General features: G+C 40.1%; 1 protein-coding gene across 2 annotated transcripts in view; it reads right to left on the bottom strand.

Moving 5' to 3' along the window:
• cmip (c-Maf inducing protein) overlaps positions 1-25,648 on the bottom strand; it is a 222,347-nt gene that overhangs the window by 103,679 nt on the left and 93,020 nt on the right. For both annotated transcript variants that reach the window (XM_072595955.1, XM_072595956.1), the window contains exon 2: positions 5,546-5,671. In XM_072595955.1, the coding sequence (XP_072452056.1) occupies positions 5,546-5,671 (126 nt within the window). The remainder of the gene's footprint in view (positions 1-5,545; positions 5,672-25,648) is intronic.

Genomic DNA, 25,648 nt, shown 5'->3' on the forward strand with positions numbered 1-25,648 from the left:
GATTATTACCTCAAATCCCAGTTCCATCTACCCTGATAACCTTTCACCCACTTGCTGAACAAGAATCTCTCTGTCTCTGCCTGTGTTCTACCACCTTTTCAGGTACAGAATTCCAAAGACTTGCAATCTTCAGGAAAAAAAACACCTCAAATGTGTTTGAAGTGGGTGCTGCTTGATTTTTAAATGGAAACTGTAGCATCATTTTCCATCAATTTTCACTTTTTTTTTCCCATTTTAAATGTTGAAGGTGTAATCTGGGGCAAAATTCAAAATGTCTGAGGATTCAGGAGACAAAATGCTGAAGTGGATATGGTTATATGTTTCACATTAACACAGCTATCCTCAAAAGGCTGTAAATAATTATTCCTGCTTTAATGTTCAAAAATAGAAATCCTCATTTCAGAAAAATCTAGATTGTCCCGATGTATAAGGCAACTGGTCACTTGTCTTAATTTATCTACATCCAATAGGTCATGAGTACTTCATTCTTTCTTGAATTCCCACCCAATGAATGAAATGCGGTCAAATATTATTACTCTCCAAACTGTACCATACACTAGTGCTGCACACCCAACAGCTCCCCATGTTGTCACCATTGGAATCCAGGTTTTTTTTTAAAGAAATCAACTAGACATATCTTATTCCACGGTAGCTGCTCATTGACCGGCTCCAGTGCACTCGAGAAAACATCCTCTCTGTATCTGTGATAATCTAAAATAATATCAGACAGCAGTCCTGAAACAATGTTAAATTGCTGGATTTGGCAACTCTCATGTTGCTATTCAAGGAAGAAATAGTGTTTCTTAGTGTTGTGGCTCGTCTTCTTCCTTCAACTTACTCCACCAAAAATTAATTCTACTCATCAATCATCAAATTGAATGTTTCTATGAATCTTTATGTACAGTTAGTTGCTGCCATTGCCTTCATATCAACACCGATTCAATGTCAAAAAACAATTCATTCCTTGAAATCCATCAGAGATATCCTGATAATGTGGCAAAGCATTCTGTCTTAAGCTGAATGAAAATTATTCACAATTTTAGTGTCTTTTCAAATGCCAGCTGAGCTTTTGACCCCATTTATCCTCAATCTTGACAGATCTCTCCACCATTGCTTCACCCATTTGCAGAAACCCTCATCCATGACTTACGAGCACCACTCCCTATTATTCCAATCTTCTCCCAGCCAGACTGCAAGTCTTCACTCTCAACATCTCAGTGTAAACTTCAACTCACTCAGAATTTTACTGCGCATCCCATATTGCACCAAATCCCAAGTGAAAAATTAACCATGCACTGGCACCCAATCTCCGAATGTCACTTATATATAGAACTATCATTCTATTGTTATCCATCTCTTCACAGCCTCGTTTCCTCCTGAATGCTGTAACCTGCTCCAGCCCTACAAGAGGGATCCCAATGTTAACAACAATCACTGTTACAGCCCCCTTCTCCCATATGCCAGAATTGCTTGCCTTGCTTTTTGCTGCGTAACTCACTTGTTCTGGAATTCACTTTCTAATCCCCTCCACCTTTTCAATTCCATTAACACCCTTATTAGCTTCCTCCGCTTTATCTCAGCTTTTTAGCTGCTTTTTGAAATGTTGCCTTCTTTCAGTTTTCTCCTTATAACTCCCTGAAGCACTTTAGGATATGTTTCATCCATTAACAAGTCCATATATGTCCATGCTTTTTCTGGAAAAGAAGCCCTCGATGGCATTTGTCTAATCATGCCTAACTAATGTGTAATCACGTTTCTTAAAACATACAAGTATTTTCTCAAGTGGTGAAGAAATATTGGAACAAATCTTTGGTCATTTACTTGGTAAATTGTGATGCATGGAGAATGAATACCATAGTGTCCCATTGTAATTCACTTTCCCAATATTGGATAAAATATAAAAACATTCTTCATAAACAAGGTGAAACATGATTGTTTCACACATGGCCTGCAACTCCACTTGTAGCAAACAAAACTCTTTACAACTTTTGTTCAATCCAATTCCAATTTGAACTTAATTTTGATCAAAACTCAAAATAGACAAACTATATAAAGCTTAGAGTTCACAGAATCATAAAATCCCTACAGTGTGGAAGCAGGCCATTCAGCTCACCTTCCAAAGCAACCCTCCGAAGAGGATCCCACCCAGTCCTACCTTATCCCTGTAACCCTGCATTTCCCATGGCTCATCCACCTAGCCTTCTCATCCCTGGACACCATGTGCAACTTAATATGGCCAATCCATCTAACCTGCACATCTTTGGACTGTGGAAGGAAACCCACACAGACACAGGGAGAATGTGCAAACTCCAAACATACAGTCACCCAAGGGTGGAATCGAACCCAGATCACCGATGCTGTGAGGCAGCATTGCTCACCACTGTGCCACTTGTTTATGATTGAAAAGCTTTAGTGGCAACAAATAAGCTAGAAGAGGAGTTGATAAAAGATGCCAAAATAAAATGTTGGAAAGAACTTGATATATACATTGGAGATAATCCCCCACATCAGACAGATGGAAACATGTACTCCCTGAAGGGACATATGAGGCTACGGTCAGACAGTGGTCTGGAGTTTCAAAGACAATTCTGGTGATGAAGCTGTTCGAGTGGATATCACTAATGCAGGAAAACTGATCTCGAAGATCCTTTTAGCTGTTAAAACAACATATCCCTCGCAATCTAAGACAATCACTATAAAAGATGCAGGATGAAAAATTTGAAAGGAAGATATTTTTGAGAAGTTACCAAAAGGAACAGTTGATATCGAAGGGAAGCAATGGAACTTCATTAAAAGGAAACAAGAAGCTGAAGCTTTTGGTCTTGCATTTTCAACTTATCGTCTCGTTTTAGAAATAATTTAAGTTCTGTAGTACCAAGCATTTATAAAGATTTGGAAATGAAACAAATATATTTGTGCTGAATGATGTGGCAAGATATGCTGCTTCTCAATTAATTCTATCTTGCTGAAGGTAGGTTGCATTTAGCTTAAAGCGGATCCAGCAACGTTCTATTACAATCACAATGATAAACTGACAAGCATTGCTAAGACACACGCCAATAATTTACTGTGGATGGGCTCCAAAACACATGAGCGACGCAAGATAAATAAAATAAAAATTGAATTTAAGATTGAAGTCAGGCTTTTGGAAGCATTATATATACAGGATTAAATAAGGCAGAATAAATTTGGAGTTACTTTACATCATAGTCGGCCTTGAAAAAATAAACTGAAACATGTCCTCACAGAAAGAAAATGGTGCATCCAGGAAAGAAACAGACCAGTTATGTAGTTTGATTTGACAGTGAAATCTGTTGCACACTTAGATAGTGGTGAAACGTACTCCCTTCATGGAAGTCTTGAGAAAGATTACAGAAACTAAATTCAGCAAAATGTTCATGCAAATTTCCTGACTTCAGTGACTCAATATAAGCTAGCCCTTTTTAGTTCAGAAACCTATTCAAATATGGCAAAATTTATTATATTCTTGGTGGGAAGGAATAACATGCTGTCCGGTATCCCAGGAAGTGACAAATACTTTTGTGCTGAAATTTCAGCATGATGATAGACACAGAGGTACACTTAATTTTCTATACGAGGGCAATCTGAAAAAGTTTGATACATAGAATGTTACGAGGGTAACAGCTCTCCTTGGGATAACATAAGTGTGACAACGGATATTGCTGATTAATATTTGAAAATATGCCTTGTTGGTAGAAAGGAAATATTATTTTTAAAAATGCCAAAATAAAGTGGGTTGATGCAAGACATCAGTTGTCAGATTGTTTCACAAAAAAGTGCTTGCTCCAATAAATAATTGGAGACCTTCAAAAAAAAAAATCAAAAGAAGTTAAGACTATGAAAACGAATCAATTTTTGTTTGGATTGTTCAAAGAAATGAAAGAGGGAAATGGAAAATTTATTGTATTATGCAAAATATGAAAAAATGTTTCTGATTGGTTATAAGGGAAGATATAAAATACAAAAGAACATTTTTGTTTCATTTTCATTTGTTTTGGTTCAAGGATTGTTTATGTTGTCAAAACATTTATCTAAAGAAGGGAGTCTGTCAATGTCATAAGTAGTTAAGTAGTGATTGGGTTTAATTTATTAATGAATTGCTCAGACCGATTTAAAGGAAAAGCAGGTGGGAATGGTGAGTGAAAGTAACTGTGGGACAGAGTAATTAAGTCCCACCTACTCCAGGGCGGGTAATAATAATCCTCTGAACAGGTTGATTAGAAAATATCGAAGACTTCTGTGGTTTCTGTTTCACCAATTCACTTGATCTGGTCTTAGATTATAGCTAGCACAAATTAAGATGATTTTATTTATTGGAGATGAATGATCTCAGTTTCAGGATACCACTGCAAGAATTCCTCAGATTAGTATTCTAGACCTACCATCTTCCACTGCTTCATTAAGACACTCACTCTATCATAAAAGGTCAAAAGTGGGGATGTTCATTGATAATTGCACAAAATTCATCACCAGTCTCAACTGCAGCTCGTGCCTATAACAGCAAGACTTGGATAACATTTAGGCTTGGGCAGATAAGTTTAAATAGCACTTACACCACACAAGTGTTAAGCAATGGCTACCTCAAATAAAAGAAATGATCTAACCATTTCTCTTGACACTCAAATGACATTAACATCCTGGAATTCCCCCACCTTCTGGGCACTGTCATTGACCAGAAACTGAACTTGACAGTCATATAGTGAGTGTCTAGGAATTCTACGGTACATAACTCTCTCTTGATGGTCTAATGTCTACAAGTTATAAGTCACTTGGCCAAACATTAATAGGAGAATTCTTATGAAATCCTAGGGATTAACTGGAACACGGCGGAATAATTAAAATGAATTTCAGAGAGCTGTGGCATTCTTGGTTTGGTCCCAGAAAAAGAAGCAAATGAACGCTGAAGATCTTTGTTCCACAAGATTCAATACTCGACAGCACACTAATTCACTGAAAACCTCCTTGACCCTGGCAAAATAATTTCATATCTGTGATTATTTTTTCCATTATGATAAAAATCAAAGTTTATAAAATGCCTGTTCTTATCTCGAATTGGCTCCCTAGAGCATTGATAGATGAAGAAAATCTATCAGCTTTATTTCTTGGTTTGCACACTGTGAGAATTTTTCAATGTGATTTACTGTTTCTCTTTCATGTAACGTCACTGATCCTGAGTATCTAAAGATTCCCCCTATATCGAGCCAGATTCAACTTAATGTTTCAAAAGGGGAATCCTATTCTACAAGAATCAATACGTCTTTGTAGCTGTTTTGCTCAAGGTCAATGGTCAGTGTCACTTCATTTTTGATCGCAGAAACCATGTCCAGGTGTTGGGTGAGGCAAGTGGTAATTGCTCGCTTTAGCTAAATAATCCCTCTCAAATCCTTCAGACATTTCTGGCCATCCTTCGAAAATACCTGCCCACTTCTCTTCCATCCTCCCTACCAAAATGAAATAGTTGCAAACTGGCTCATGATAAGATGTCTGTGGTTGAATATCTCAGAGGCAGTGTGCAAACCTTTACCTGAAGTAGAACAGTGCCTCCAGGGATGGTGAGCTGTAAACAGTATTTTGGTGCATTCTCCCACGACAGCAGCTGAACATCCTCAATAGCACTGTATGAAATGGCATCCTCCATGTAACCAGCAGGCTGTGAAGAAAGCACAAAATACTCTGCATTAAATGACCTGTACTAACAGCAAATAAGAAAATAAATCAGTTTGTACACTTTACTAGAAAATATTTGGTGGCATCAGAAGATGGCCTGTGAAAGTGTTGATTTTGTCTGAATCATGGAGCCCACTAGACTAGAACTCAGCTAAAAACCACTCAACAGGACAATTCAGGATCAATCTGATTGACTGTATGTAATGCAATTTTAAAATACGGGTGCAATTAGACTGATCTATGCCAAGAGGAATTGTGTCAGTTTTGGAACTTGATTTGTGGAAGAAATACTTGTGGGATCTAATACCATGCTTCAAGAATTACGTTCATATCATGTCAATTCCATAATATCCAACAAATCACGAAACATAAAACAAAAATTGCCGCCTAAAATGGGATTGGTTTTTAATCACTATATTATCCTGTGGAAGTAAACCCTGCAGGAACTTCACACGCTGGAACTCTGGCTGCACACATCCCTCCCACCCACTTCCTTTTTCCTGCTGTTGATAGCAGTACCTTCAGCTGAGCCCTGCAGTTGGATATTCCCACACCAACTTTGCCTCAGCATCATCCTATATGTGGCTAATCCTCCACAGCACCTACAGAGATGTTCCTATGTTAAAAGATGTTATATAAATGCAAGCCGTTGTTGCTGATAATGCACAAGTTCTGATAATCTGGCAGGACAATTCCATTCTTTTTGTCATTTGCTGATTGATCCTGGTTGAATTTTGTAGGCTTAGAGGCATTCAAGACACCATTCTGAATCCTGCTGCATCATTGATGGTCAATGTTAAATCAGATCTGATGCTGCCTGACCTCTGCTGTGTTTTTCCAGTGCCAGACTTTTCGACTCTGACCTCCAGCACCTGCAGTCCTCACTTTCTCCTCTGAGCTTAATAAATGCACAGTAATAGAAACATTGCTTTAAACTTTATATGTAGCCTGTGAAGCTACATAGCTCAGAGTTACATAAAATCAAAATCATGGGCATATCTGATGTAGACTATGAAGTAATAGACTGTTAGAATGAACATGAAGCAGTAATTCAATGCCTAGATTCTGATGGCATTCTTGGACAGAACAAGCTTTGTTCATGCAGTTTATGAAATTATTAAAACTGCTCAGTATAATTTCTGCTTTGTAATTATCAGTCATTAGTCAACCTTAATGGTTAGCTTTCTCACCTTCCCTCATGTAGGTGCTGACTGATGGAGTTATAGTTTCCTGGTATTGATGTCCCTTGAGATCACCACCTAAATGGCCCAATGCCAGTCCAGACTACAAACAGGCTATTCACTCCTGAGATGTATGGAGTCAGCTCAATTCTATTTTCCCTCGATGTTTAAACAAGAGAATATGTAGACAGCAATCACCAAGTGACAACCAAGAAGGGATCATCCATTTAAGACAGAGAAAAGGAGGAATTTCTTTTCTCAGGAAGTAGCCGGTCTTTGGAATTCTTTACCCAGACAGCAGTGGACGCTGGGTCATTTGAATATATTCAAGGCTGAATTAGACAGATTATTCATTGACAATAGTGTTATGGGAGCAGGCAAGAAAATGTAGTTACGGCCACAGTCAAATAAGCCATAATGTCATTGCATGATGGACTAGGCTTGATGGGCTAAATGGCTTATATCTGATCCAACTTCTTATGACCTTACGATAGTCAGAGTTGACTGCTTTTCTCTTTTCAAGACTACGACTGTTGAAGCTAATTGTTTTACTCATTGCTAAACGACACCATCACTTACAACAGATTGGCTGTCAGTGCTGTATTCTTTTCATCTGTGCCTTATCTGTGACTCGAGTAGTACACGAGGCTACATTAACTCTAGATACTAAAGGTGTGTATTAGTATACTAGCGAGCTTAGAAAGATAGCTAACATTCACCCAAAAGTAACTAGTTCAGACAATTTAAATGTTGTGTGACCGGGTGCACTGGGAATAGTTTTGTGAAATTTGGATTGCAACACAATTTAAACTGCACTTTTCTTTTACAGCATCCTGCTTTCATTTGTTCCAGCATGTTTAGTTTACAAGGCACTGTAAGGTAAGGGAAGGGCCAGAATACATACACCAGAATACAGCTCGTACATGAGTTGTATGTATTACAATCCTTAAGAACTTGTGCATAAAATGACTCAGTTCTTCTGAAGCAATTCTGCAGAAATTAGATTAGTATGTTGAAAGTTGCGTTCTCACAAAAAAAGTTGGACAAAAACCTCGTATTAAAGATTAAATTAGCTTCACTTTTGTTAATAAGCCTACTGTTCCAGGGAGAAAATGAATTCCACTTGTACATTTCCAAGAAGAAAATTCTTCCCAGCAGACAAAGTACGCAGAAACTGGATCACTCAAGAGCAAAAAATCGTGGGGCTATAAAAGAATATTAAAATTTACAAATATTGAAAGGCAAAGAACCAGATGCAAAATATTCCTGGAAAATTATAAATGATGCAATGATGTTATTTTGCAGGCATAAAGTTGGCATAGCCCCAGTGACAGTATTGAAAAGAAGATTCAAACACAATAATCTGCATCTGCATGTGACCAATCAAACAAAGAAAATCACAAATTTATAGATGCTAAGTGTGTAAAAAAGAAACACTTCAATAAGTGACTAAGGAGTGGATTTTCATTTTCACCACCTGCAACAGAATCTAGCAGAGTGAACATTTGAAAAGGGATAGGTTCACTGAGCCAGATTACCACCCAGCTACTGAAGACATAGGTTAACCCCTCTCACACTTTGGCACTGGAAATAGTTAAGGAAGTAGTGCGCATTGTGGGTGAAAAACGTATTTATAAATCACAAGCTGCTTCAATGGGTTGAAGCTTACAACTGAGTCACTGAACTATGCCTTGATCAGATAAATATTACTTTCCAACAAACACAAAGAGCATTTGTCAAAAGTATTCTTGTGAAGAAAGCACCTGTTTAACAAAGTTCCGGTGTTCAAATCCTGCTGAATTTCTTAAAGGACCAAAGTTACACAGCAATTATAAAGCTACACAAGATATCTCAATAAACATAAGCATATTGACATAAGATGAGGAAACAAGGGCCTCTTTGTGATGTGAAGCTGAGCAGACTCACTTTTCCAATTTTCTACATTTATAAGGTAAATGGTATAAAGTATTTTTACATCCCCTCCAGGTACACCATTAGTATCTAACTGGGAAAACTGTAAAATGATTAAAAGCACTGTTTTGTTTTAGAGTGGTTAAATCTTTGTTTAAATTAAAAGTAATTCTCTTTGATGCATACCATTGAAGTAAAGTGCTCAGTAAAATTACTGTTTATTCTTAACAATAATCAAACAATACCTCAGCAGTCAACATCAAAGACATGTAAATTGTGTTTGTCTGATAAATTCAGCTGTCTACTTGTTTGAGAATTGAAGAACACGTTTAGTTAGATGGTTTACTTTGCTATTTTTTGTTTTTTTGACAGAATTCTCAGCACTACCTGCATAGGCAAGTTTAAACTTGGAGGCAAGTAGTAAGTAGTAATTTGATAATAAGACAATAAACTCATACAAAAGAAAAGAAACTCATACATAGAAAAGACAGTACCTATTTGTGACTGGTAATGCTTTTTAACGCTTTAAGGTCAGAGGCTATACCTGTACACTCACTTGACAAAAAATAGAAAGAAAACTGAAATTTGTTCTACAAATGCTGGTAACTAACAAACTTCCGATGGAGTAATTAACAACACTCACAGCTTAGAGGTTATTTCCTTCAAACATCACGTCTATTAAGCATTCTGCTTTTTGCACTCATCAAGTATTAGTGCTGGGGAATAAAACTCGCCTCATTCCATACCAAGATTAACAAGTCAGACAGAAACAGTGTAAATTCCCCTGGACTCCGTTCAGATACTTATGTCTCAGCCCCAACCTCAGAAGAACAACCAGCATCTGCTGTGCCAGCGTAACCTTCCTTCAATTTCTCTCACAAGCTTCCACAGACTCTTTGAGCAGGGTTCCCAAGTAATCCTGAATGAGAATCAAATTTACACTGCAGATACAGTACTTGTCCTGCCGGTATCAGATGATGCTAGGGCAAAGGATCAAAAGTATGGTCAAATAAGCAAGTTTGAAATCGGGTTTGAAAGGAGAAAACTAAGGCAGTGAGACAGAGAGATTTAGGGAGGGACTTCCATAATCTAGGACCTGTCCAGTTGAAAGCATAGTTAACATTTGAGGAAATATTAAAGTAATGGTTGAGAAGATGTCAGAAAGAAGTTGCAAACTTCCTTATCACACTTCAGGCAAAACTCTTCATAATCATTGCTTGATGGATTGGCCTTGATAACCTATATTTGATCCTACCTCTTATGGCTAGGATATGATTCGAGATGAAAAATCATCAATGTGATGCCCCTACCCTCCTCCCATGGCCCTCAACATTTCCAAAGCCAGACTATGTACTGTTTATCCCCCACTATCACACTTATGGTCCATGCCCCTATACTAGGCTATCCAGTTGCACCCATATCCAGACCGTTTTAAATGAAGAGAGAGAGAGAGGGAGGGAGCTCAATGTATCAAAATTTCAGGGATTTATGGCTCAGATAAATATATTGGAATAAACACAGAAACCACCAACAAATTTTAAGTTCTAAACGATAGGCATTAAATCGCAAAATACACTGCAAAGCCGCTACATATAACACTGTCAGGAAAAATTCACACGAAATGCTTTGTTGAAGGCAGTTACTGTTTCATGTCTGCCTTTTACACTGTAGCTCCACTTGAACAATCAGCCTTCCCCTTCCCCCACAAAAGAGGTCTCCTGTGAAACGACTGATGTTGACGACATTCTACATCCAATCTGGCAACACTAGGACCAACTTGTGAAATATCAAAATATTAAATTGATGCCCTAACCATCAGTGCTTGGGATTGTATGGCAAACATCCTGTACTGCAAAGCTTCTATTCTGTACCTAAGGAGAGGACAACAAAAAACACATCTGTCATCCTTGTGCTTTCTGAGCTACATTGGCTCCTGATTAGCAGTGTCACAGTTTTAAAACTTTCACCTTTACTTGCAAATCCCTCTTTGCCATCTACAAAACTTTTTACTGACACCTTCTCAACCACTATTTTAATATTTCCTCTAATGGCTACCATGCTTTTGACGGAATAGCTCCTTGGTTATGGAATTTCCTCCCTAAATCTCTCTGCTTCGCTACCTTGCTTTTCTCCTTTCAGACTCGATTTCAAATTTACTTCTTTGAACATACATTTGATCCTTTGCCCTATCATCATCTTGCACGGCTTGATGTCTCATTTTGTTTGACATGTTCCTGTTAAGCACTTGTATTTTATCGAGTTAAAGGTAGCACAACAGTGCAATCCTTTCTTCCCCTCTGTACTAACAGTACTTCAGTCAAGTAGAGTTGCTCAGGCCAATAGTTAACAACAGTAACAAGAGTCTTGACCACTGGCTGGTTGTCAAGTGAGTGAACCATTTAACTTCTCTTTTGGGAGACTCAGTGAACTATACCAAAACACTTAACTGGTCAAAGGCGAGGTCAAGAACAACAGGGGATAAAGTACCTCCTCCAAGAGCTGGCACCAGAGGTGGAGGTTCAGCATTGCTCAGTAGTGCCATAAGAGAGAACTTGTGGGTTCCCACCCACTGTTAAAAAGCATCGGTAACAGTCCCTTAGATGGGCTTTAATTGTCTACCTCAAGGCCTCTGTTGGCCATGGAAAGGGACAACAGTCCATAGGACTTCCTGTCAAAGACTTCACTGAAGCACAGGCAAAAGAAAGTTGGGGTTTGCACCCCACACCCTCCCTCCCCATTGAATACCTGCTTCCCAGCTCCACACGACTGCTCACTACAGAGGAGGACATTAAATTCCTCCCTTGGCTACAGTGCTGTGTGCTGATGTCCAGCATTGTCTTACCATACCCAAGACTGTATGCAGCTGCAACTTGTGTCTAAACTATCATCAGGAGGCACGTTCAAGAGGCACATCACTGCACCCTTTTTAGACCTAAACACTTCTCAAGGCATTCTGCAATCACAAACAGACCCCATTCAGCAGGAATTTAGAATAATTTATGCCAGTAACAATTGCAATCGTTTGGTGTTCTTCTGCATTAAACTGTGCCTAGAGTTTGAATCCTGTTCTGTGAATTTACTCAATAAGGCAGGACTAATCACATAAATGAAAAGGAAACTGCGTGGGAATGATGTGATGTTCAGGATAATTTTACCTGATTTACAAACGAGATGCCAAGCCAAGCCCCACTTTTATACTGAAGAAAACAAACTTATAATCCCAAAGAAAAGCAGACTACTGTCCTCTGTTAAAAACAACTTGGCCTGTTTGATTGAATTTCAAAATCATTTAAAATTACAAGCGTGCACTGAATACAGTGTGAACAAAAGCATTTACCAATTATTTAAAAATCACTAGATTTCAGTCATATGCTCCCCACTCCTTTACTTGGCACACATAACTCTATACAGTTAATGAACCTTGTGATAGGTTGATGTTTGAAAGTGTAGAAAATGAATCCTACATTATATACACACACACTAACACACATTACTAAGGACTGTCAAGTTGTAAATTATGCTTGCCCACAGATCTTTTTCCTTAAACTTCACACCTCTTCAGCAATATAATTCTGGATAGGTTATAGATATTGTGTAAATTTGCAGATCAAAAGATACTGAACACCCTAAGTATGAGGATACTGATTAGGAATGATCAGCCATGATCATGTTGAATGGCGGTACAGGCTCGAAGGGATGAATGGCCTACTCCTGCACCTATTGTCTATTGTATTTTATAATGAATTTGCAGATCAAAAGATAGTGAACACCCTAAGCATTTTTTAAATGAATATTAACAGCAGATACCTAGGACTCCTGCTTAATATAAAAAAGGAACTGAACCCCACAATCCCAATCAAATCAAAACTCCAGATTTGGAACTCGTAACTCATTGTGTGTCTCCGCTAACTCTCCCTCAAATTATTGACATTGGGAAAGATTTCTCTTTCCAAGGGGCCTCAAGAATGAAGTTGCCCTACAGAGAAATTACAAACTCTTGTCTGAGCTTTGTTTGACACAAGCATGCCTTATCATCGGTATTTGGAGACAGAGGAAGTGAGACCTGGGTAAAAAAGGCATGTTCACAGGCAATGAATAGGAACCAGCAATGAATCAAAGCTTGGAATTAGACATTCTGGCGCTGAGAATACAGACTAAATGTCTGTATTTCATTGTTACCACACCTGACTGATTACATGGTGCAGTAATTTCATTCCAATTATATCTGCTACCAAATGTTTGCTTTTAGCAAGAGTTTGGTTACACAGAAGAAAACTCATTGCAAGCATTCATACAACAGCTAAGGGGACAAGTACTTTTATGGAAACTAATCTCAAGGTCCATTGTGTTGAACTTCTTTCCAAAATAGGCTTTTGATCCTGATGGAGCCAAGAATTCAATTTCCATCGTAATACTGTGACAATATTTCTTCATATTCCTTTACTTTCTGGAGATGTACAGGGTCACACTTGCAGAACTCAGAGCCTATATGACTAAAAGGTATAGCCACCAGTGATGGAGAATTAGGACTGGGAAGGCATGTCAGACCAGAAGTAGAAGAGCAGAGATATCCCAGCAGGCTCTGAAGCTGGAGAATATTGCAGAAATTAGAAAGGGAAAGGCAATCGAGGAATTTGCACACAAAAGGTGAGACCTTTAAAATCAAGCCATTGGTTGACTGGGAGCCAATGTAGGAATGACAGGGGAACAGGACTTGCTGCAAGTTATGAAATGGGCAGCAGAGTATTAGATGATCAGTAGTTTACAAAGGGTAGAATGTGGGAGACCAGTCAGAATTACATTACCCCATAGGAATAATCAAGTCTAGAATCATCAAAGGCATGGATGAATGGATTATATACTTTATAGACTGATTTAACCAACCAATGTTACTTTCCAATTTTCCACAGGTATTTCAGCTTTGGCTGAAATTGATACTGCAAACATGCCCAGATGTAATCCATAATTATACAGATGATCAATTTCCAAAATATTTCAAATACTGCTTGCAATGAACAATGTGAATTTATAATGAACCTTTTTAAGCCCTCATCCTATCCCAAGACTTTTGACTGACGTTACATCACTTCTGAAATGTAAACACCAATCCTGCAAACTGGTGCCAACAGGTCAAATCAAAATTTCATTGTAACCAATATGCTGACTTTATCACACAGAAAATGACATGCAGGAGAGCTGAATTACATTTGACTGTTCTGAGGTATTACTGCTCATTTTTGGGGAACTGCCTGAAATAGCCAATCAAAATTAAATAAATTAGTTACCTATCCAGATTCATTTGCAAGTGAGCAAGAGTGAACATTTTGTCAGTTTTATTGCTTGCCCTTGTAATATTAAAAATCAGAGCACCAAACAGTAAGGTGTGATACAATATTTATGAGTGAACCTGATATGCAAAGAGGCACAATAATAAACATGGATACATTACATCTATTTTTATTCCTTCTTAAAACCGAGATATCATGGATGAGGTACTTATTGCCTGCCCCTAGCTGCCTTGTGATGACAGTAACACAGCTAGGTCGCTTGCTAAATTCAGAGTAGTTTTAAGTCAATTCCATTGGATTCATATGTTCCATAACTGTGAGGATTACACACACCATAATTTATTTTTATTGAGTTATTTTGTTGAATGTATAAAATATTTCATACTTGAGCACAAATTAATTTCTTCCAAGATTTAATGTTCCTTTAAGGTTATGTAACACATTTTGTTGTACATTAATGAAGAAATGAATTATATCTCAGTGGAAATGTTGAAATCTTATGTTCTTATGAAATTAAGTGCAAGAAAAATATGGTCATTTTATATGGTTAAGAAATAAGGGGAGAACAAATGATAAATAAATAAGATAATTTCTTTGGGAGAGGGTTGCTTTATTCACTTGTTTTACTTTTCAGGTGGGAGGTGCCATGTCTATACAGGGGCTAAAGACTGCAGGCTGTAGTTCTCAGAAATCCCATCACACTCAATACTCATTTAGCTTTCCACTCTGCCATCTTTTTCCTTCACCTTTGGGCGGCACGGTGGCACAGTGGTTAGCACTGCTGCCTCACAGCGCCAGAGACCCGGGTTCAATTCCTGCCTCAGGCGACTGACTGTGTGGAGTTTGCACGTTCTCCCCGTGTCTGCGTGGGTTTCCTCCGGGTGCTCCGGTTTCCTCCCACAGTCCAAAAATGTGCAGGTCAGGTGAATTGGCCATGCTAAATTGCCCATAGTGTTAGGTAAGGGGTAGATGTAGGGGTATGGGTGGGTTGCGCTTCGGCGGGGCGGTGTGGACTTGTTGGGCCGAAGGGCCTGTTTCCACACTGTAAGTAATCTAATCTAATCTAATCTAATCTAATCTTTCTGTCTTCCAGTTCCAGCCATCCACCTGCCTTCACCTTGTTATATTGTCACTTGTCTCACCTTGGTTCTTAGTGAGAAAGAAAATGATTGTGATTTTTGAGAACATAGTAGAACACCTAGTTGATGACCCATGCCACTCCATCCATCACCCAAGAATTTCTGAACGTCAAAGACACTAATATAGAAGAGGACAAAGTCATGGTCTCCTTCAATGTAACAGCTCTATTCATATCAATTAACATCAGCCTGGCCAAAGAAACACTGATCTCACTACTTGACGAATCAAGGACACAAACACCAGACAGCAGCAACTCCATTAGCAAGGACAGCATCCTCAAGCTCGTAGATCTGTGCCTTACTACCCACTTCACCTTCAACGACAAAAACTACAAACAAATTGACGCGACACCCATGGGAATTACCAATATCAGGATTCTTAGCAGAAGCAGTGATGCAGACACTAGAACAAACAGTCCTCTCCATGATCCAACCCAAACTTTGGGTCCGCTATCTGGATGACATCTTTATCGTCATGAAACGGAACAAACTAAAGGAACCCTATAATATCATTAACAAATCCTTACTGGCATACATTCACCAAAAGAGGAAGCAAACAACAACAAGACTCCCCTTCCTAGATGTCACAGTGGAAAGAACAGTCAATGGTGAACCGAAGACCAGCATCTCCAAGAAAGCAACACACACCAACCAGATACTCAACTACAGGAGCAATCATCCCAACACCCACAAATGGAGCTGTATCAGGACATTATATAAATGGGTCACAACATACTGCAGCATCCAGGAACTACAAGCATCAGAAGAAAAGAATTCAGTAACAATGGATACCCGACAAACACAGCCCGCTGATTCTTAAACAACAAAAGCAAACAAGAAGACACAACATGTTCAAACACTCCAGCCACACTAACATACATTAAAGACATATCGGAGGTAGCTACTAGGCTAAACAGAGACACACAGAGGGATTTTTATAGGCCTGGCAATCAAACCAGAACTTCATCAGCAAACAAATTGATTTGGATCCCATTTACCAGCCTCTGAGAAAAAGAACTGGAAATGATATCACCCACCTCAACAGACCAAGCCACATAAATAGAAAGTGGGACAGAACACCAGCGCTTCACCAGAGGCTCACTGATGATGTTAGCTAGCATGGTGACAAAATGTCTGAGAGCAAACCTACCAGCTCAGCGAGCAAACCTACAACCAAAAGAAAATGATAGATGAAATATTTTGTCCATTGGTTGACATGTGGGGTAAACATTTAACGTAGGAAAAAAGACAGTAATGACAAAGAACTGTAGCAGGCAAGTTGTAAAATTAGCACTGAAGGTCCTATTGGAATTCTGCTTAGATGTTGCAATTGTAAAATGTAAGAATGGAAATTTACTGTGCATTTGCATCTGGAGCAAACTTTAGTATATAGGCATTTGATGGAACATAATATTATATAGAAGTAAGGATCAAATGTGTACCATTTGTTGTTTTGGAAAAATGATCAATTGTAGTAATTTGGGAAGGAAAGATTCCTGTAACATGAGAAATTGGCTCATTACTTGCTTGAAGCTTTCCAGCATCATCATAGTGTGTTAGGTTTTATTGGTAGAGTGATTGAGTTCCAGAGCTGTAATTTCATGCTGCACCCTATACAAAATGCTAGTGCGGCCGCACTTGGAATATTGTGTACAGTTCTGGTTGCCCCATTACAGGAAGGATGTGGAAGCATCGGAGAAGGTGCAGAGATTTACCAGGATGTTGCCTGGTTTGGAGGGACGATCTTATGAGGAAAGGCTGAGAGACCTGGGTCTGTTCTCATTGGAAAGAAGAAGGATAAGAGGGGATTTGATAGAGATAAACAAGATGATTAGAGGATTGGATAGGGTAGACAGTGAAAGTCTTTTTCCTAGGATGATGACACCAGCTTGCACAGCATAGCTACAAATTGAGGGGTGATAGATTTAAAACAGATGTCAGAGGCCGGTTCTTTTTTCAGAGTGGTAAGGGCATGGAATGCTCTGCCTGCCAATGTAGTTAACTCAGCCACATTGAGATTTAAACAATCCTTGGATAGGCACATGGATGATGATGGGATAGTGTAGGGGTATGGGCCTAGATTAGTTCACAGGTGAGCGCAACATCGAGGGCCAAAGGGCCTGTTCTGTGCAGTATTGTTCTATGTTCTGTAGGCAGAAAAGAGTTGATAAGCATGCCTAGCCTACATAACCATTGCCAATATAAATCTGTGAGAAATTTGAGCAAATGGAAGATATTTTTAACATAATACGAAAGTGAATAATTAGTGATTACAACATGTTCCTGTAAAATGGCTGTAAAGTCCATTCCAACATAACTGAAAAATAAGTCTTAGTGGGTTGGATTTTGAGTGAATACAATGCACTCAGTGCACAAATCCTTTGGTTAGGAGTTATTTTATTTTTGAGACCATTTGGGTGAATTAAAATGTTCACATCGACAAGTAAGCTGTGCTTCAATATCCTCAGTTACTTCATTCTTCAGGAATGGCATTATTTTCACAGAGAAGCAGAGCTCACAGCAGTGAGGCATGTATGAGTAAGTTATCAGTTTCCAAATTTACAGCTTTCGAAGAATTAATTTTAAGGCATTGCTGAGATTCCAGGATGCAATTATTCATTACTTGTCAGGAAAGTTTCTTTGATCAATGCACTGCCTGATATCAAAGCTGGAAATCAAACATCTCCTCCACTTTTTTCTGTCTGCAGAGTCAGCAGTAGATAGTCTAGGTCAAATAAAGGTTATGCAGAATTTCTTTCCTCTCAGTTTTGAACCTGAAGATACTGCCATACTGTGGTATGGTTTCACACCAGAACCTGATCATTTCCGACCATTCCCCTCCTTTTAAGTGCAACCATAGGCCAGGTTTAGCTTAAGTGCAAAGTGGACTTTGCTGAACTTGATGTCTAAATTCAGAGACTTGTCACTAAGACAGAACAGAGCAAGTGTTGGATGAACTATAAAGAGACCTAAGTAGTGAAAATTTGCATTGTGCATTTTTCAGTCTAATGGGAGGCTGAGAGTTAGTCTTACAGTGGTACACAAATAATTGTCTATGGAAAATGTTGTTCCAGAACATTATTTCAAGTTAAACTACAAAGGTTTCAAGAAGAATCATGGATTCTAGTACCAGCTACATTTTGTACAGGGATCAGGAAATTCTCCACACAGGAGTAATTTCTAAAGAGTGTGAGGTAAGATTTAGCAAGTCTCATGCTAAACATGAATATAATGGTTTTCCTTTTCTGCAACTATCCTGTGATTCAAACCAACGTTGGAACAAAGCTATCAAGAAGTCTGTGTCCAGTAGAGTCCCACTGGGAATTGTGCTGGGACCCGTTTTGCTTGTGGCTAATGTGAATGACTAGAACATTAATGTGGGAGTGTTGAGCAGTAAGTTTGCAGATAATACGAAAATTGGTGGGATGGCAAATAGTGAGGAAGATAGACTTAGACTGCAAGAAAATATAGATGGGCTGGTCAGTGGCAAATGATATTAGATCCAGCCAAATGTGAGGTTATGCACTTGGATAGGACAAACAAAGCAAGGGAATGCATGATGAACAGTCGGACCCCAAAAAGCACCAGGGACCAGAGGGACCTTGGTGTGCGTGCATATTGGTTCATTAATGTATCAAGGCTGTTGCTTAATGCAGTTAAGGCAGCATATGGTATACTTGCTTTTATTAGTTGAGGCATAGTGTTTACGAGCAGCGAGTTATGCTGGTACTGTATAAAATTTTAATAGGGCCACAGCTACGGTATTGTGTGCAGTTCTGGAATCCACACTATAGGAGGGGGTGATAGCATTCGAGGGGGTGCAGAGGATATAGGAGGGAGGTGATAGCACTGGATGGAGTGCAGAGGATATAGGAGGGGGTGTGATAGCACTGGAAAGGATGCAGAGTATATAGGAGGGGGATGACAGCACTGGAGGGGCTGCGGTGGATATAGGAGGGGGGTGATAGCACTGGAGGGGGTGCAGAGGAGATGTACCAGGTTGTTGCCTGGGCTGGAGAATTTCACTTACAAAGAGAGATTGGACAGACTGGGGTTGTTTTCCTCAGAACAGAGGAGATAGAGGGGTATAAGATTATGAGAGGTGGAGGTAGGGTACACAGGGAGAAACTTTTCCCTTGGATGGAGGAATCAATGATGGTGGGGGAGGGGATGAGGGCACAGATTTAAGGTAAGAGACTGAAGGTTCAGACGAGATGTGAGGAAAAACGTATTCAACCAGAGGGTGGTGAGAATCTGGAACTCACTGCCTGTAAGGGTGGGAGAGGCAGAAACCCTCATTACATTCAAGAATGATTTAGATGTGATGCCAAAGCATACTGGGCTAAGAGCCAAGTGGTAGAAAATAGGATTAAAATAGTTAGGTGTTTGTTTTTGACTGGCGTGGATGCAATGAGCCAAAGAGCCTTTTTCTATGCTGTCGGCCTCTGTGACTAGAAGAGTTTGTTCAGCAGGCAAGTCTCCCTTCAGCTCAGTACCATGGAGAATGCAATTCCAAAAAGGTGTCGGATCTAACTTATAAAGTTTACTTTCAGAATCCAGTGAACATTTTTCGTAGACCTTGTGATAAATTGAAACGTTAGGTGTAGTGCTTCTGTCTTTCCTTAGTCTCCAAATGTTGAAATTTCTAACTGTTACAGCTGGCAGGAGAGAGAGGTACAAGAATGATAAATAATCCTTTATCCAGACATACACAGCATTTTCTCTGAAAACTAGGCAGGACAGCGACAAGTTTCAAACAGGGGACTGCCACTTGTCTGGATACTGAACTGCGGGCACCACAGTTGATACTGCAATTACAACTTTAAAACTCAGAGTCAATTTTCTACAGGTTTCAGTTTAAGCCATGTTAACACATTCCTATCCAAATTGCATGGCATAAATATATGTTGTTTAAAAAGTGTGTGTTACCAGTTCATAAAAATACCAATTTTTAATAATTGTATTTTTTAAAAACCTTGTCTAGCTGTGCCACTAATCTAAATACGACTCAAATACATGCTGATTTGCAGATAGAAAGAGAATGGAAGCCTTGCTGGGTTATTATGGCTTTCCTCTGGTAATTCAGGGGTGTTACTGACCCTGCCAAAATGGTATCTCAGCCAAAGCATCTCAAAAGTGAAACTCCCCCAAATCTCTGCTGGATAAAGTCAATTATTTTACATACAGAGACCACCTAGCTGACCTGGCATTGATTTAACTTTCAACACTCTGGTGACACCAGTTCTAATATTTCCATAATGAGTTTATTGTCAGAAAGAATTCTTCATGTAACTACAGACTCTCTGAGTGACGACAATAAAGAATAGAGCTTCCTGCAATATCTTTGACAAGCGCCTTGAGAACAATGGAGGATTCTAGCAGCAAACTTACTACATTAGCCAATGCTGAGCATCTCAAACAGGTTAGCTACTGGAGACTCCAGTTCAAAATGGAGTGATTTAAAAAGAACATTTTCAATAGTCAATATTAATGGAGCCAAAACAAACCCCTTCTCAATATTAGTCTTTCTGTTAATTCCTCATAAAGGTCTGATGGCAATTATTAAACCAAAAATAAGTGTCTTTATCTCAAAAGTTCCTCAACCCCATCAAACAAATTGGTCAGTGCATTGTGGATAGGAGTTGGGATGTCACATTGCAACTATACAGGATATTGGTGAGGCCACTTTTAGAATACTGTGTTCAGTGCTTGGCTCCCTGCTATAGGAAATATGCTGTTAAACTTGAAAGGGTTCAGAAAAAATTAACAAGGACTTTGCTAGGATTGGAGGTTTTGAGCTACAGGGAGAAGCTGTATAAGCTGGGGCTTTTTTGCCTTGGAGTGGAGACTGAGGGGTGACCTTACAGAGGTTTATAAAATCATGAGGGGCATGGATAGGGTAAATAGACAAGGTCTTTTTCCCATGATAGAGGAGTCCAAACCTAGGAGAGCATAAGTTTAAGGTGAGAGGGGTAAGATTTAAAAATGACTTGAGGAGCGACATGTTCACACGGAGTGGTGTGTGTATGGAATGAGCTGTCAGAGGAAGTCAGGGAGGCTGGTACATCTACCACATTTAAAAGGCATTTGGATGGCTACATGAATAGGGAGGGCTTAGAGGGATACAGGCCAAATGCTGGCAAATGGGACTAGATCAGTTTAAGATATCTGGTCGGCATGGACAAGTTGGACCAAAGGGGCTAGTTCTTTGTTGTATAACTCTATGACTATATCTCTGCATTCTACTAATTCTAGCGTACTTTTACATCTCACTTATAACCATTAGCATCTGTGCTATCAGTTGCCTAACCTCCAATATTAGAATTTCTTTCTAAACCTCTCGTTGTTTATCCATATCCTCTTCCTTTAAAACACTCCTTCAAACCTAATCTTTTGACTGAATTTTTGGTTACGTCCCTAATATCTTCTTGTGTAGCCTAGCATCAAATTCTGTCTAATAATACTGAGAGTTTGGGATGTTTTAAGTCATGTAATTGCACTTTATTTTTGTGTTGTTGAAGTGATCACCAACAAGAGAACTGCTGTAAGTTACTAGCAGAGTGTACACAACAGCAGAGTACTGCATTTCCTGAAAACGCTGGAGAAGTTTGGAAATCATCATGGTCTTGACTGAAGGAGCAAGAAAACCTTCAGCAGTTTCACTTCATCTTTCATTCCCCAGTTTAACTGACAATTCCTTGCAAAGTAGTTGTGAAGACAAACCTTTGTTGATCAACTCACATGTTAGGTTGACTCATTACAAATAAACTCTCTGTCAGATGGTCTACTTTCAAAGTCTCTGATATCACAAAACTCAAATGTGACCAGGCTAGGCCATTAAAAATGATGCATTAAAAATGAAGAAAATTCCTTCGTATGAATGTAATTTACATTGTTAGGATGAATTCATTTCTGAAGTTCTGACACTGCAAGTTTGTCGATATAATGTTAGGTGATATTGAATTTACTTGAAACAGTTCCTCCTAACCTGTATTTATGTAGCATTTCCATAATCTTAGGGTGCCCTGGAATAACTTTACAATCAACAACTTGCAGGAATATTGACAGTTTAATGCAGGAAATATGGTTATGAGATATACACAGCATGACCTTACAAGCTACATTTTGACTAAGTTACCTGTGTTACTGAGAGCAGTTGTGGAGTAAATATTTGACAAAGCATCCAATAGGAAACTCCTAGAGTTCTCTGAAATAGTGAGATCGTTAATGGCATGTGAGAAAGTTGACAGGGCCTGAGTTTAAAATCTCACCCTAAAGATAACACCTTCAATAGGGCAGTACTTTCTCAGTGATACATTGCAGTATCAATGCAGATATTTTACTCATGCCTTGAATAGAGCTTGAACTCAAACTTTTAACTTGACTCGATTCATATCGTGAATTAATAACAATACACAGTTATCATTAATACTTCTCAATCTCAAAACAATTTAAAAAGAGACGAGTTGCATTCCCTGATGCACTTTTGCTGCTGGCAATCTTTCCCAGATTAGATTGGGAAGCGCATTAATTGCACTGATGCTTGTTGAGACACTTTTGCAGCATTGTTGTATTTCATCTGGCACTGGAATGGTCTGCCAACCCAACGATGAAGGTCTCACTATGGTATGTCAGAGGAATCATTAGAGCCAAAGGCTCCATTGACATAAAGAGAGACAGCTGAAATATGTGCAACTGCACCCGAGTCCAATCTTGCATTTGCACTTCCACTACGACCCAATTTATGTAGTGGTTGAGATGCCAGATATTTGATCTGGAGAGAAAATGCTGAAAAATCTCAGCAGATCTGGCAGACCTGACGTTTCGAGTCTAACTGACCCTTTGTCAAAGCCAAAACAAGGGAGAAATAGGGAGGTATTTATACGAGGCTGAGAGAAGGTGAGTCATGGCTCCAGAAGCAAAGATAGCAATAAAGAGATGATAATGACAGCGCATAGAGGGATTATAGGGAGGTTAGGAGCTGTGAATGACCAAGGCTGAAGCCAGTGCTATGTGACAAAATATGTGGGGAGTGGGGGATGGGGGGAGGGGTGAAGCAGAGGCAAAACGGAAAACAGGGGAGAAGGGTAGCAAAGGGGGAAGAGGAGAGATAAAGGTGATGAGAGAGTGGGGAGCGAGAGAAAGAGAGACAATCAAGAAATAAGAGGTACAGAACAGTGTAAAAAATATATTAAAAAATAAATTAAATAAATGAAATAAAATTATCTGATGTTGTTGAATTCAATGTTGAGACCAGCAGGGTGTAACGTGCCTAATCGGAAGATGAGATGCTGTTCCTCCAGTTTGTGTTGAGCTTCACTGGAACATTGCAGCAGGCCAAGGACAGACATGTGGGCAGGATTGGGTGTTGAAGTGGCAAGCCACAGGAAGGTCCTGGACCTGATTGCATACAGACTGAAGGCGCTCAGCAACGCGATCACCCAGTCGGCGTTTTGTCTCTCCGATATAGACATTGGGAGCAACGAATGCAATAGACCAAATTGAAAGAGGTACAAGTGAAACGCTGCTTAATCTGAAATGAGTGTCTGGGGCCTTGGATGGTGAGCAGGGAAGAGGTAATGGAGCAGGTGTTGCACCATCTGCGATTGCATGGGAAGGTGCCGTGTGTGATGGGAGAGGTGTTAGGTGTGATGGAGGAGTGGACTAGGTTGTCCCGGAGGGAAAGATCTCTGCGGAATGCAGACAGGGAGAGGGAAGAGAAGATGTGCTTAGTGGTGGAGCTTCAACTTCTCATCCACACCCCTGCCCACCCTGCACCTTCCAACAGTCTCAATTTCTCAATCCCATTTCTTCCAGCCTCAGCCCTTGCCATGTGATCACCATACCCTCTGACCTTCCCCTCTCTGAGGCTGAGCGTGCTGTTCTCAGCAAAGGACTCAGCTTTGTACTCTTACGTCCCCACCTCAATGAATTCCGGGCTCGACATGATGCTGAGCTCTTCTTCCGTCACCTTCACCTTCGTGCTCACTTCTTCGGGCAAGAGTCCTCCCCCCGCGCCACAGATCCTTTCACATCCCTCCAACATTCCACCTCTAATTGACATTCCCGCCAGGACAATTTCCTGCCCTTGATCTTTCACTTACAATTATCAATGGGACATTGGCCGCCTTAATTTCTCTGCCCCTCTTACCCATTCCAACCTCTCTCCATCCAAACTTTCTGCCCTTCGCTCCCTTAGGTCCAATCCCAACCTTGTCATCAAACCTGCTGACAAAGGGGGTGCTGCTGGTGTCTGGCGCACTGACCTCTACCTCGTAGAGGCTGAGCGCCAACTCTCAGATTCCTCCTCCTACTTTCTCTTGGGGCATGACTACACCACTGAGCATCAAGCCATCATTTCCAACACTGTGACTGATCTCATTTCCTCTGGATGCCTCCCCCCCAACAGCTTCCAACCTCAGTCTCCCAACCCCAGACAGCCCGGTTCTACCTACTCCCCAAAATCCACAAGGAGGACTGTCCCGGCAGGCCCATTGTGTCAGCATGCTCCTGCCCCACTGAACTTATTTCCTCCTACCTCGACTCCATCCTCACTCCTCTGGTTCATTCTCTCCCCACCTCCATCCGGGATTCCTCTGATGCCTTGCAACACATTGACAGCTTTCAATTCACAGGCCATAACCACCTTCTATTCACCACGGATGTGCAATCTCTTTACACCTCCATCCCACACCAAGACGGCTTGAAAGCTCTTCACTTCTTTCTCGAAGAGGCCCAAACAATCTTCATCCACCACCACTCTCCTCCGCCTGGCTGAACTTGTTCTCTCTCTCAACAACTTCTCCTTCAACTCATCCCATTTTCTCCAAATCAAAGGTGTAGTAATGGGTACTCACATGGGTCCTAGCTATGCCTGCCTTTTCATGGTGTATGTGGAACATTTCTTGTTCCAGGCCTACCCAGGTCCCCTCCCACAACTGCTTTATCAGTACATCGATGACTACTTCGGTGTGGCTTCATGCTCTCGTCCTGACCTGGAAAATTTCATAAACTTCGCTTCCAGTTTCTATCCCTCCATCACCTTCACCTGGACCATCTCCAACACTTGCCTTCCTTTCCTTGACCTTTCTGTCTCCACTTTCAGTAATAGTCTATCCACTAATATCCATTACAAGCCCACTGACTCCCACAGCTATCTGGACTACAGCTCTTCTCACCCTACGTCCTGTAAGGACTCTATCTCTTTCTCTCAGCTCCTTCGCCTCTGCCGCATTTATTCCGATGAGGCCACTTTCCAAAGTGGTGCTCTTAATATGTGCTCCTTCTTCTCCAACCATGGCTTCCCACCTACCGTTGTTGACAGGGCTCTCAACAGCGTGCAGTCCATCTCCCGCACCACGACCCTCACCCCCTCCCTCCCCTCCCAAAACAAGGATAGGGTCCCTCTTGTTCTCACCTTCCACCCACCAGCCTTCATGTC

This window comes from Chiloscyllium punctatum, chromosome 26 (genome assembly GCF_047496795.1).
Source record: "Chiloscyllium punctatum isolate Juve2018m chromosome 26, sChiPun1.3, whole genome shotgun sequence".
NCBI lineage: Eukaryota > Metazoa > Chordata > Chondrichthyes > Orectolobiformes > Hemiscylliidae > Chiloscyllium > Chiloscyllium punctatum.